General features: G+C 43.9%; 1 protein-coding gene across 1 annotated transcript; it reads left to right on the forward strand.

The window, feature by feature from the left end:
- Window positions 1-6,584: 6,584 nt before the first annotated feature.
- On the forward strand, window positions 6,585-9,582 carry LOC120990511. The gene is made up of 11 exons (XM_040419409.1): window positions 6,585-6,730; window positions 6,813-6,887; window positions 7,016-7,099; window positions 7,373-7,393; window positions 7,788-7,802; window positions 7,900-7,983; window positions 8,173-8,220; window positions 8,541-8,615; window positions 8,787-8,887; window positions 9,198-9,339; window positions 9,545-9,582. Exons 1-11 carry the CDS (start codon window positions 6,586-6,588, stop codon window positions 9,580-9,582), a joined length of 828 nt encoding a protein of 275 aa, XP_040275343.1. The 5' UTR covers window position 6,585.
- Window positions 9,583-15,086: the final 5,504 nt, after the last annotated feature.

Raw genomic sequence — 15,086 nt, forward strand, 5'->3', positions numbered from 1 at the left:
AAGTGTATGCTCACTCCTTCATCAGTGATCATCTGATAAAGGAGTGAGCATACACTTCGAAATGCGTATTGTTTGGATTCCCATATCGCAGGACCTACTCTCGACTTTTATAGATAAAACATCTGACAAATAGAAGCGCTTCTTTTCTACGAACTATTTCACCACCTCTGATATCCAAGACTCGACCGTACAGCCGGGAACCAAATTTACCTGAACACGTGGGACGCCGAGCTGATACCTCCAGGACCACGCAGGGTATCGTACTTGGACGGCAAACCAACATGGCCGGAGTCATCTACAGGAGGGAGGTAAAAGAGGTCGAACACTGACCACTCCGTGGGACGCCACGTAGTAGCAGAGGTAAAGACTGACAATCAACTACTATCGATTTCTATTATTCGATTTTCATCATCCGAAAAAGTCACTTTCTAACATCCATTCTCTCAAAGTATCTCATACTGACTCAACTGCTTATTCGAATCAATACTGTCTACTATAGTTATATGAACTGTGGATTTTGTCTGCAAATCCCACCCATAGGCCTCAAGAATTGGGACTACAATTTATGCCAATGCGAATTTATGTTGGTGTGCGTTATAATTGCGATTTTTAGCCATACGATTTTACCAATGCGATTTATTATACTGTAGTTATCATATGCATTCTTATCTGCGATTTTATACATACTGTTTGAATCATCACTTATGTGTTCTTATCTGCGATTTTATACACATTGTATGAACCATTACATATACATTGTATTCTCTAAATAAATTGTATTTTTCTATATATACTAACTCGTGGTGTCAAAGGTCGAGTGCCAGTCACTTCACTCTATATTCAATTTTTAATCGAGATATAGATGCTAAACTACCTTTGTGAACAAACTTAGACAGTCATTTATTTCCAACATATGTATACCTTAATAGGTACTTGCTTTCACATGTTTGACTTGTCAATCTCTCCTTGAGGATCGCATATTGTATATTGATATAATACTTGAAAATGTTCAATAAAAATTGTTTAAACATATTGTGTGCACTGCAAACAGTGCACAGACCGGACAGTCTGCAGGCAGGTGAGAATGCCACTCGCTCTCCTCTGTCTGCTGGGCGCTGTACTGGCCAATCAGCTTTTAGCGGTGCTAGGCTCCTGCTGCTGATTGGCTAGTGCATCGCAGCAGCAGGAGAAAGAAGTGAGTGTGCGGGACGTGCTCACTGCCTGCTCAGTCAGCCACCATACTCCAGCCCCCAGCATCACCTGCAAGTTTTGAGTGAGAAACTGGCTAGTTCAAGTAATATACAGTACAGACCAAAAGTTTGGACACACCTTCTCATTCAAAGAGTTTTCTTTATTTTCATGACTATGAAAATTGTAGATTCACACTGAAGGCATCAAAACTATAAATTAACACATGTGGAATTATATTCATAACAAACAAGTGTGAAACAACAGAAAATATGTCATATTCTAGGTTCTTCAAAGTAGCCACCTTTTGCTTTGATTACTGCTTTGCACACTCTTGGCATTCTCTTGATGAGCTTTAAGAGGTAGTCCCCTGAAATGGTTTTCACTTCACAGATGTGCCCTGTCAGGTTTAATAAGTGGGATTTCTTGCCTTATAAATGGGGTTGGGACCATCAGTTGCGTTGAGGAGAAGTCAGGTGGATACACAGCTGATAGTCCTACTGAATAGACTGTTAGAATTTGTATTATGGCAAGAAAAAAGCAGCTAAGTAAAGAAAAACGAGTGGCCATCATTACTTTAAGAAATGAAGGTCAGTCAGTCAGCCGAAAAATTGGGAAAACTTTGAAAGTAAGGGCTATATGACCATGAAGGAGAGTGATGGGGTGCTGCGCCAGATGACCTGGCCTTCACAGTCACCGGACCTGAACCCAATCGAGATGGTTTGGGGTGAGCTGGACCGCAGAGTGAAGGCAAAAGGGCCAACAAGTGCTAAGCATCTCTGGGAACTCCTTCAAGACTGTTGGAAGACCATTTCAGGGGACTACCTCTTGAAGCTCATCAAGAGAATGCCAAGAGTGTGCAAAGCAGTAATCAAAGCAAAAGGTGGCTGCTTTGAAGAACCTAGAATATGACATATTTTCAGTTTTTTCACACTTGTTTGTTATGTATATAATTCCACATGTGTTAATTCATAGTTTTGATGCCTTCATAGTCATGAAAATAAAGAAAACTCTTTAAATGAGAAGGTGTGTCCAAACTTTTGGTCTGTACTGTATACAGTATAGATATTACTATTAAATTGTACTTTATATTTGTGTGGGGAGGGAGGGGCTCAATACTGAGTTTTGCTATGGCGCCCCATGATTTCTATGTACGCCCCTGGCTGGTGGTCATAATAATGTGACTTGACCAGCCATGTTAGGAATAATGTAGCCCCCACTATAAATATAAAAATGTTAAAGGGGTTATCCCACCATTACATCATATTAAAGGGTTTCTGTAATCAGAAATAACGTTATGTAGCTGACTGACATTAGCGATGTGCTAATGTCAGCACTACTTAACAGTATGTTTTATAACTCCCTGCCTGCTGCCGTTCTCTTAAAATAAAGACTTGTAAAATATGCTAATGAGCCTCTAGGTGCTATGAGGGTGTTGTTTCAGCACCTAGAGGCTCGGTCTATGAACCATTTTGCACGCCCAGGTCCTGTTGATTGACGTCTGAGTTCTCCTCATCGTCCATTAAATCTTGCTGATGAAGGCTGTTTTCTCTTTGGTAGGCTCCGTTAATGGCACCTGCCAGTACCCTTTCGCGAGGTCCAAAACAGAAAAATACCAGGCTTGTCCTAACCTCTCTGAGCTCATCCACCCGGGGCATGGGATACGCATCGAATTTGGAAACCTTGTTAAGTCGTTACAAAACCGCAACGTCCCGTCCAGCTTGAGTATCAATACAATAGTACTGGCCCACTCACTTTTTGACTCCTCAATGACATCTAGCTGCAACATTAGCTGCACCTCCTCCGATATGGCTTGTTGCCGAGCCTCAGGTACCCTTTATGGTTTTAATCAGACTTTTGCCTGAGGCTCAGTTACAATGTCATGCTGGATTATGGAAGTGCGTCCAGAGAGGTCCGAGAACACATCCGTGTTACGACTAACGAACTCCCTTCTGAGTCTGTTTAGAGGAGAAGCTGTCAGCAATTTTTACTGTGGCAGCCACTTTTCTTGCATCAGACAGAGGGGCCGGTGCCTCTTCTCCTAGAAAACCCGGCCGCGGGCTGTCTTCTGTACAGGTTTCCCTATCTTTCCACGGTTTGAGTAAATTCACATGGTAAACCTGCTCAGGCTTTTGCCGCCCTGGCTGGTGTACCTTGTAGTTTACATTTCCAATTTTCTCGAGTACCTCGTAGGGCCCCTGTCCCTAGCCAGGAACTTATTGTCCACGGTCGGCACAAGAACCAAAATTTGATCACCCGGGTTAAAGATCCAGACCCGAGCATGCCGATTATAGACCCGACTCTGGGCTCGCTGAGCTGCCTCCAGATGCTCCCTAACAAGAGGCAACACTGTCTCTATCCTGTTTTGCATCTTGGTAGCGTACTCAATGACACTTTTATGTGGAGTCAAGACATGATTGTCCAATGTAGGTAGATCCACAAAAAAAGCTGAGTAAGTTAGCTATGGGTGGGGACAATATCCCTACTGAGAAGACCCTAGACTAAACCCTCTGCCCAGGGACGGCCCCTAATGGTGGGGACTCCCTGTCCTCGAGCCTAAGGCTATCAGCTCCTATATAACCCTTATTGGTATCACTGATAGAAAAAAACCTCAGAGTGGAAAACCTACATGGACAGAAAGACAAAACAAACACAAAAATTGTGCACAATGTATACAGCCCTATTGATGTGAAGACACCAAGAGGTACATGGTGCAGTGGACTAACTTATTAAAAGACACTCCATTGAATAATTGTTTGTGGTCACAAACAAATGATATAATAAACCCCAACGCGTTTCCCCCACGGTGTGGGATCATCAGGGGGTAGGTGAATCTATAGGTTTAACTGGATGATAAATCAACAAAAAATAAAAAAGTAATAAATTAAACAAAGAACGGGCGGGGACCCATGTTGTAATGAGGCCACCGTGTAATGGGTGTTGATCACCGTTCAAAATATAATGGTGTGCGTTGTCATACACATATCAATTAAAAATGGACCAGATGGTATTACACAATATTACTAGGAGGAGGAGGATGCACATCGAGTATCGCAATCACCGCTTGTGTACGCGGTTATTTAATGCAGTCATACAGGACTTCGAGGTGGATTTCTGTAGAAAGAAAGATACACACACATGTAATTGCATGATATATTCAACACTAGCTCTTCACCTGACAATTGTGTACCCACCACCGCGTTAATCACACAGCACTTTTAGGTAACTCACTATATCCAGTTTTTTTTTTATGTCAATCCAAGTGCACTTGAGAGGCACTGGGGACTGATTGAGAGGCACTGGGGGCTGGTGAGAGGCACTGGGGGCTAATGGAGAGGCACTGGGGGCTGGCGAGAGGCACTGGGGGCTGATGGAGAGGCTACTGGGGGCTGCTATGAGGCTACTGGGGGCTGCTATAAGGCTACTGGGGGCTGCTATAAGGCATGGGGCTCTTATCTGAGGTCTGATTGGGGGTCATTCATATTGGGGTCTGAGCTGAGGTGTTATCTGAGGTCTTATTGGAGTCTTATTAGCATTGGGGATCTTATTGGGGCTGTTAGCTGAGGTCTGATTAACATTGGGGGTCTGATTGGTGGTCTGACCTGAGGTATAATGAAAAATATTTTTTTTCCGGAGCAGCTTGGAGAAAAAAGACCTCACAGTCTCCCACACTCCTTCTGCCCGGCCAAGCCAGCCAGCACCCCTCAGGCCAAGCCAGCCAGCACCCCTCAGGCTAAGCCAGCCAGCACCCCTCAGGCCAAGCCTGCAAAGCACTCCTGAGGCCAAGCCAGCCAGCACCCCTGAGGCCAAGCCTGCCAGCACCCCTGAGGCCAAGCCTGCCAGCACCCGTGAGGCGAAGCCTGTTAGCACCCCTGAGTCTTCAGAACTGTAAGTAAATTATATATAAGGGGAGCTTATAATATGAAAGAGACGAATTATGTCTGAACAGACATACAGTATAGTGCAAATTCCAGTTTTTGTTTATGTTTTATGTTGCACTGAATTTTCTGAGGGGTGGCAGTGGATCTTGAGGGAGTTCCCACACTTTTTTCTCAGGACTTGACCCCTGGAGTGGTCCCGCAGTCTGGGTGGCAGTTCTGACTAGTCCTACTTAAATACACAGACATTTAGAGTCATACATTTCCTACACTGGCACAAATGCGTTGCCAGTGACCAACTGTCTGTGCTCAGTCCTACACGTAACCGTCGTAAGTGCATGAGGACCTGCGGATGTGGCGGCGAGGTCTGAGAGGTATGTGGGGGTGGGAGATCCGGGAGGGGGCCCATAATTTTTTTTTTGCTATGGGGCCCAGTCATTTCTAGCTACGCCCCTGAATATACAGTATATTACTTGGGCAGCATGTACCACCATCAGTCCAGGGCAGCTGAGGGCCTGGGTGGACAAGTGAGGCAGGCTGAAGCTGAGGGCAGCAGCTAGAAGGCCCCTGGCATTGACTGACAGATGATGGCCCCACTCAGCAGCCTGGCAGCAGGACACAGGAGTGAGGCAGAGCATCAGCCTAGCTCCGCACTGGCAGTTGCTGTGAAGTCAGCCGCGGCGCCCATATGCTAGGTGATGTCGCTGTGACACAGACAGCTACGTTCTGACGTTTGCCAGCCTCAAGATTAAGAGAAGACCACGTGAGTCAGTCCTTAGCCACCAGCTTTCATTATAGGTCTTCCATGCCTACCTATAATGGAAGCGGCCACCCCTATGATGTCATTAAATACCACGATACTTAAGAAACGATGATATCGTCATATTGCCGTTTTTTAATACTGCATTATATTGTGGATACCGGTATATTGCCCAACACTAGCAGAACATAACTTGCATATTTCATATAATGATGACACAATTACATTTTCCACCAATCCAATAACTTTTGTGTTTCAGAGCCTCATTTTCAAATTCCGATAACATCATACAGCGGAATATACGGGTGGTACATGTTCTGTTACCCATGCCTGATATGTATATTCTGTAAAGAATGTCATGATATGTATTAGTTGTGGCTTAAAAAAAATGTTTTTTAAGTGAACATACTTATTTACTCCCTCAAACATCTCACGTTCCAGAGAATTATTTGCATATGATGTCATAATCCCATTTTCCACCAATCCAATTGCTTGTTTCAGAGCCTCATTTGCATATTCTGATGATGTCATAAAGACATTGTCTCTTAACCGGCGGCTGATGCTGTAACCTGTGCAGTGCTGTTGTCTTCTCAGTGGGACATAGTTCTGCTCTCTTGCGTCCTTAGTGATTATTTGCTACAGGAAGCGATTTTACTAAAGATGTCTGGTTCTATCCAGACCATGTGGCTTCTACTGCTCGTAACATCTGTCTTCATCGGACAGTCTCTCTGTTGCATACCATGCGACTCCAGAGGGAAAATGGCTATGGAAGAATTCAACACCTTTATCAAAAGCCAAGTCGATGACATTGACTCAATAGAAGCCTATGTCAACATCAAGCGGTTTGCCAAAGTCACCGAGAAAAAAGTCCTGAACTACCTTGAGGATGAAGTCGGCATACTGGGTACTTATATTATTACTATTATCTCCATTTCATATAATCTATAAATAGATAGATAATTATTGTACCATTATTTTCCTTCCAGATAAATATGCTATATCCGAAATTGCGTCTGAATATAAAAAATCTGTGGACGTCATCCAGGATATAGATTTTAAGGGTAAGTACAATATTTTATACGTAGGTGGAAATTCTACTTCTCTTATTAATAGGAATTAGTGTGTTGGGGGCTCAGACTGATAGATGAGGGGATCGGACTCTCATTCTTCTCCTCTTTATATATCTTAGAGATCCAGCTTCTTCACATCATTGGACTCCATTTCCAGCGACTCAAAGAAAAGCTCAAGGTTATCGTCCAGGACTCAAACCAACGTAAGTGGAATCTTCTTCTGTCTACCATTGTACTTATCTTCTACGTGTCTGGTAGGTTGTCAGAGAGGATGTTTTCAACTTGTTTTCCTTTCCCTACAGCCTAGTGACAGGAGGGAGCGATTGTAATAAAATGTTCTATACTGGGAATTGCTATGCGTGCAGTTTTCTTTTGTATTATTGCAGGGTTATAGATAGAGCCCTCATATACAGGGGATTTCTGTTCTCTATTGTTCTCTATTAGTAATTCTGCTTTTCTTCATTTCTCACTTTTAGGGAGGTGTCCAAATAAACAAGGTGAGTTCTTCTAGATATAACACCTGCTATAATATGACATATAAATGTATTACACACACTGGCCTCTTGTAGTAATAGTAATGTAGACCCAAACTAGAGATCCCCACAGCCACCAATCAGTTCACTGCTGTTATCTCCTACCCTGTACTGGACATATGAAAGCCAGCACCTGATTGGCTGCCAGGAATGTTTGCACTAGGAGCTGCTGCGTTCTATAGAGGCCCGGACCGTTCTGGGGCGGCTCAGAGATTTCTGTCAATGGAAATCTAGAAAACAAAGTGACGAACACAGAGGCACTGACATCATGTAATAATAAGGAGACCCAGAGATTAGAGGTTTCTGAGTCTGACAATGAGAACGGTCAGTAATGTCTTCTTTCTTCTCCATTCCTCAGGTGCAGACAGCTGTGGTAAGTACATTTTATACCAGATTCAGCTTCTTGTCATTATTATTATTATTATTAATCTATAAGATTGGACGGTTATAACGCAAGTGCATTTCCCCAGGATTAATGGTGCAAACCTACATCAACTGTCAGACCTGCGCCGAGGAGAAGGTTGTCTGCGCCGGGGGCCCTCCAAAAAATCAAGGTACAGTATAAGATTTTTATCATAGGCCAGAGTAACTAGAATTACACTATATAATGCATGCCAATGGACCTTTCCCACTAGTGTGTGTAAACTGTGGGTACTGTGCCTATTATACAGAGGTGAGCAGCACTACATAGGCACTTTACACAGCACTCGCTGACTATTATATGATGTCTCCTCTTTTCACAGACTACTTGGAGAGATGCAGCTGCCTGTGCACCTCCAACAGATGTTTCGGTAAAGTAGAAGTTTCTATTCTTATATCTACATTCATATAGTACATTAGTAAATATATAGGACCCCAAATCCTCACCGTACACTAAATATACCAGTCACTGGTATACACCAGACTTCCCAAAGCAGGAGGATATTTACATTAATATGATTCAGTCCATAAGCAGGCTAGAAGGGTGATTTGTGGCAGCCTGTACAGTATCCTGTCCATGTGCAGGTGACAGAGGGGTGATAGATACCAGCACATGATTATCATATTTATTCTAATATTATAAGTGTCTTTAATGCTCGGCTCACATTTCATTTCTTTCTTCTTTTCTCAGATCTGAAAACTGGACGGTCCTGCTCTCCATGTAAAGATCACAAGTCTCACCTGGCAGAGACTGTAAACTGTGGAGGTGAGGAGATAGCAGAATATAACCAGTTACTATCAGTCTCCTCTATGATGGCCGTATTTCCTATTAGGTCTTATAGAAGGAGACGTGTTATTGAGACAACCCCTAAATGTAGGACAGAATATCTACACAATTACTTCTATAATATCTTCTTTCATTTTCCTGTTTTTCTAGAGATAAATATAAAAATCCCAGAATATGAAGAACTAATTCTGGACTGTACTTTTGAATGGTACTCGAGGCTGGAGGACACCTATAACAACGTGTTCACCCTGGTAAGTACAATGCAGGGTAAAATTAGGAGATTGTTCAGTTTGAGTTATACGACCATAATGTTAAGGCAGCGCTTCCCAAATGTATTCCTTTCATTACTCAAAAAACACTTAGCAGAAAGTCCTTTCACCCAATATCATCACCAGGCTGCTCAATATGGTCTAAAATCAGACTTTCTGTCATGTCAGCAAAATATCATCAGCAATTTTCTAAATTTTTGTCTTAATGATATGACTATGTAAATTACAAATATTATATTATAAATAGTTGTGATATCTGAGGCTCTGATAATTCTCCATATTTTTTCTATAGCCTCGTGAACACAATCCCAAAATCACCCGGGAGCCCTATCTAGTGATCAAGGGCGTACAGATGGGGGACTCCGGACGCTACACGTGTACCACCATCCTGGACTCTGAGGTGCCAGTGAGTAAGATCACCTATAACGTGGCAGGTAAGGACATATTATTACTGGCACTATGCTGAGTGGTAATTCTTAGATACACAGGATTCATATCTACTTGTGGGTGATAATTAGTGAGAAAGGATCTAGTTCTGAAAATCTGAATTGTCACCTATAATGTGGGGCTATTTTACATTAGTATTTGTAAGGAAAAAACCTATAATGGAATTTTTTTTGCCATTTCTGTATTTTGGAGCCACTTTTGGTTTTGACAGTGCTTCTGAGCCTCCATGATGCAGACGATTCTGATATTCTCACATATATTTCATGTTCTTTCATGTATAAGATACACTACAATGTCATTATCGTTCTCTTCATGGAATTAACTATTAATGTAATTGTTTTCTTCATTTAGTTATCAGCGAATCGGAACAGGCGACAAAGAAATACCATCCTCGCCCTACACTTCCTGATGTGCTTGACATCACAGCGCCTGAGCCGCCACTTCTAGAGGAGCTACAGAACAACAATGCTTCCCTCATAGCAATATCTGTGGCCGGCTCCGTCACCATCATGCTGATCGCTGGCATATGGTAGGTAGCATCTATAAGATACTCTGTGGAACAGGCGTAGTATTTTAGATAAATATTACACATTACACAGTGTAAACTTAGTCCAGGCAGTCACTGGATGCTCCAGATTTATCACAATACTGAACGCTTCATGATAAATTTGGCGCATATTACAAGGCCAGACATGTTATAATGTCAGTGGACTGATAAGCAGCTAATGTAAGAAAAAACATTGGAGGATCTGTGCACACATTTCACTCAGAGCTGACATGTAAGTAGCAAATATCAAATAACTGATAGATTTTCTTTTTTCAGCATCTGCATGTTCTGGAGGAAAATGAAATCTAGAGAGCCTCTGGAAAAAGAGCCAGTGTGAAGGCGAACCGTCAAGCACCATCCTGTACTGCCCCCTGCCAGGAAAAAAAAAAAAAAAATGAAAATTTTAACCCTTTCCCCAAAAACAAAAAAACTTTAAAAAAAAACTTCCCTTCCCCATTTCTGCCTTCACTTTCTCTCCCTACTCCCCCTCCATGAAAAAATAAAAATAAAAAAATGTTTCCCAAAAAATAAAAAATTCTCTTCCCTTCCCCTTTTCTTCCTTCCCCTTTTTCCCTTAAAAATAAAAAAAATAAAAATATACAAAAAATCTTGACTGCAGCATTTCATTTCCCATTCCTTACCTGCCTATATGTCACATAAGAACTACAAAGACTATGGCCTCTTTCCCACGGGCGTGTGCGCCCCGTGGTCGTGCTGCGGCCTGCATAATGCGGGCCGCAATGCAGGAGCACAGTCCGCAGCGGATCGCGGACCCATTCACTTGAATGGTTCCGCGATCCGGCCGTTCCGCAAAATGATAGGACATGTTCTATCTTTTTGCGGAACGGAAGTACGGGACGAAACCCTACGGAAGCACTCCGTAGTGCTTTCATAGGGTTCTGTTCCGTGCTTCCATTCCGCACCATTCCGCATCTCCGGATTTGCGGACCCATTGAAGTGAATGGGTCCGCATCCGTGATGAGGAATGCCCACGGAAGGGCACCCGTGTTTTGCGGATCCACAAATGCGGTCTGCAATATGGCAACGGGGCGCACACGCCCGTGGGAAAGAGGCCTATATCAGAGATAGATCAGGAGGATGGAGTCTCTTCTTGTTATTCTTAACACCAGCGCCAGTTTCAAGATCTATAGTCATATAACTTATGGTTTGACTGAGCGGAAACATGTCTTTATTAGAAAACCTTCCTTAATCTAGATGACTAACTTCAATTACCTGGGCTCCAATGTAAAATACCTAACAGGGCCATGAACTATCATGTGTGGTGTACAGCACTGGTCTACTCATATGGGACATGTGGACCTTTTGGACCCTCTCAGATTAAAGGGCCTAGGGTGTGACCTTTGCTGGGGGAAAAAGATGTGGGATGTCGCATAGTCGAGCTCGTCTTCTTTCTTCTTCTTCTTGCAGGACCTGGCTGGAAAAGGACCTTCGGTGACGTCATCGCGCTTACCACGTGGTGAGCACGGTGACGTCAGCGCCGGTCCTGCTGAATGAAGATAGAAGAACCTTCTATCTTCATTCAGCAGGACCTGTGCTGACATCACCGCGCTCACCACGTGGTGAGCGCGATGACGTCACTGAAGGTCCTTTTCCAGCCAGGTTCTGCAAGAAGAAGAAGAAAGAAGACGAGCTCGACTATGCGATCAAGTGGATGAGGTGAGTTGCATTTTTTTTTATTTTTAACCCCACAATGGACCTTTTACTTAGCATTCAGAATTAAAGAATGCTATTATTTTCCATTATAACCATGTTATAATGGAAAATGATAAAGTAATTGGGGTCCCTGGTAACTCATCCCTTGTCTCCTTAGCAACCATGTGTGAATTTGGATGCTTGCGATTTTCACACATCCCTGTTCATTTCTATGGGGCCTGCTTTGCGTGAAAAACGCAGAATATAGAACATGCTGCGATTTTCACGCAACGCACAAGTGATGCGTGAAAATCACCGCTCATCTGAACAGCCCCATTGAAGTGAATTCGTCCGGATTCAGTGCGGGTGCAATGTGTTCACCTCACGCATTGCACCCGCGCTGAATTCTTGCCCGTGTGAAAGGGGCCTTACTGTTTCCGATCTGCAAAAAATGTATTGCATAAGCAAACCATACGGATATGTTTTGTGGAATAACGGAACAGGACTTAAATCAGAGAAAAAAAATAGATACGGAACAACGGATCCAGGAAAAACGGACCGCAAAACAACGGTCGTGTGCATGAGCCCTAAGTCAAGTAGTGTAGTTCCTTTTCGTTTGGCGGCCCACGTGGCGTCCCATGTGTTGGTTTGCTCACTCGTTCTTTGACACAGTGCACTGTCTATTTCAGTGCACTGGTTGGGCGTCCAAGAAAATCAATATAACAATATAGCAAAATAATAGCAAAGACAAGTGCACTCTGTGGTCTTACTAAACCCTCAAACTGATTTTAAAATTGAGAGATTAGCCAACATATCCTACGGTGTAGGACATGTCTGAGCCCGAGCACCGCGCCAAGGTTTCTCAAGTAGCTCGGGGACCTAACACTCACCTACCTGGGCCTATGTGGGCAATACCAGGAGCCAGTGGGAAAATTACAGGAGCATGAGGCCGACTCACAAACAACTCACCAGTTACCTCCAGCATGTGACCATGCTAGCAATGGGAGGAGGGAGGAGTCACTCATGCTCCTGTAATTTGACCACTGGCTCCTGGTATTGCCCACATAGGCCCAGGTAGGTGAGTGTTAGGTCCCCGAGCTACTTGAGAAACCTTGGCGCGGTGCTCGGGATCAGACATGTCCTACACCGTAGGATATGTTGGCTAATCTCTCAATTTTAAAATCAGTTTGAGGGTTTAGTAAGACCGCAGAGTGCACCCGTCTATTATTTTGTTATATTGTTATATTGAATATCACATCCACATAATTGCTATCTTGTGTAGGATGTCTATTGTGGTACTTGTGGTTCACTGCGGTCATCCTCCACTGTATGCATTTTTGCTGGGGATCGTCATTAGCAATGGGCCACAAGGGCAGGATCTGCTCCCCTATATATATGCACAACTGCATGTGGGTTTGAGCACGTCCTGCTTGTTTAATACCACGCCATTCTTTTCAGTTTGTATATATAGAGATTTCTGGAGGTGTATAAACTCCAATTTAAATGTGCCTGCTTTCCATCTACAGGCTACATTTAGGTGCACCTGTGAGGCCTGGGCCTTATCAGCCAGTCTTGAGTGGGACTCGCAGACTCCTCCCTCCTCCCATTGCTAGCATGGTCACATGCTGGAGGTAACTGGTGAGTTGTTTGTGAGTCGGCCTCATGCTCCTGTAATTTGCCCACTGGCTCCTGGTATTGCCCACATATGCCCAGGTAGGTGAGTGTTAGGTCCCCGAGCTACTTGAGAAACCTTGGCGCGGTGCTCGGGCTCAGACATGTCCTACACCGTAGGATATGTTGGCTAATCTCTCAATTTTAAAATCAGTTTGAGTGTTTAGTAAGACCGCAGAGTGCACCTGTCCTTGCTGAGTTTGCTTTAAATAACCATCGCCAGGAGTCCTCTGATAAGTCACCATTTTTTGGTGCATATGGGTTTCATCCGCAGTTTGGGACATTCTCTGGAGAGGGGTCTTCTGGTTTACCTGATGAGGAGAGATTTTCCTCGTCTTTGTCGTTTATTTGGCAAAAGATTCAGGGCAATCTGAAGAGGATGACTGAGAGATATAAGCGTGTGGCGGTTAAGAGACGTGTGCCTGGTCCGGACCTGAATGTGGGTGATCTGGTGTGGTTGTCCACAAAGAATATCAAACTGAAGGTTCCCTCCTGGAAGTTGGGTCCTAAGTTTATTGGGCCTTACAAGATCTTGTCCGTCATCAATCCCGTTGCCTTCCGACTTCCTCAGACTTGGAAGATCCATAATGTTTTTCACAAGTCCCTATTAAAACCTTATGTCCAACCCACTGTACCCTCCTCTTTGCCTCCTCCTCCGATTATTGTTGATGGTAATCTTGAATTTCAGGTCTCTAGGATTGTGGATTCTTGCATTATCCGTGGTTCTCTCCAGTACCTCGTTCATTGGGAGGGTTATGGTCCTGAGGAGAGGATGTGGGTCCCAGTGGCGGACATTAAGGCCACTCGTCTCATTAGGGTGGTCCAGCTACAGCATAACCCTTACAAAAAATATTTATATATTAAACTTTATTACTACTTACAACAAAATGCCCATTTGTGTCCAGGCGCATACCAGACCACCCAAAAAATGCTGCCAGGATGCGGGATAAATAACCCTACTTACGTATCCTACGACTAGGCCCTTAGCCCAGGGGCGACTCCTGATGGTGGAGCCCCCCTGTCCTCGAACCTGGCTAGCAACTCCTAGTTTACCCTACAGTGATGGGTTAAAAGTAGTTACCAAAGTGGTGGGCTGGTATGGGCGTGGACAGAGAGGATCAATTATAAAATGCACAGTGTATACAGCCCTGATGATATAATATACCAACAGGTACACGGTGCAACCAACTCCTGTAATTTGACCACTGGCTCCTGGTATTGCCCACATAGGCCCAGGTAGGTGAGTGTTAGGTCCCCGAGCTACTTGAGAAACCTTGGCGCGGTGCTCGGGATCAGACATGTCCTACACCGTAGGATATGTTGGCTAATCTCTCAATTTTAAAATCAGTTTGAGGGTTTAGTAAGACCGCAGAGTGCACCCGTCTATTATTTTGTTATATTGTTATATTGAATATCACATCCACATAATTGCTATCTTGTGTAGGATGTCTATTGTGGTACTTGTGGTTCACTGCGGTCATCCTCCACTGTATGCATTTTTGCTGGGGATCGTCATTAGCAATGGGCCACAAGGGCAGGATCTGCTCCCCTATATATATGCACAACTGCATGTGGGTTTGAGCACGTCCTGCTTGTTTAATACCACGCCATTCTTTTCAGTTTGTATATATAGAGATTTCTGGAGGTGTATAAACTCCAATTTAAATGTGCCTGCTTTCCATCTACAGGCTACATTTAGGTGCACCTGTGAGGCCTGGGCCTTATCAGCCAGTCTTGAGTGGGACTCGCAGACTCCTCCCTCCTCCCATTGCTAGCATGGTCACATGCTGGAGGTAACTGGTGAGTTGTTTGTGAGTCGGCCTCATGCTCCTGTAATTTGCCCACTGGCTCCTGGTATTGCCC

Source organism: Bufo bufo, chromosome 1 (assembly GCF_905171765.1).
Source record: "Bufo bufo chromosome 1, aBufBuf1.1, whole genome shotgun sequence".
Classification (NCBI taxonomy): domain Eukaryota; kingdom Metazoa; phylum Chordata; class Amphibia; order Anura; family Bufonidae; genus Bufo; species Bufo bufo.

Coding starts and splice junctions, on each gene's coding strand:
- LOC120990511 (XM_040419409.1), top strand. CDS start 6,586: ATGGCTATGGAAGAATTCAACACCTTTATCAAAAGCCAAGTCGATGAC. Junction 7,100..7,372: donor CGTCCAGGACTCAAACCAAC/GTAAGTGGAATC, acceptor TCTCACTTTTAG/GGAGGTGTCCAAATAAACAA. Junction 7,984..8,172: donor GGGCCCTCCAAAAAATCAAG/GTACAGTATAAG, acceptor CTCTTTTCACAG/ACTACTTGGAGAGATGCAGC.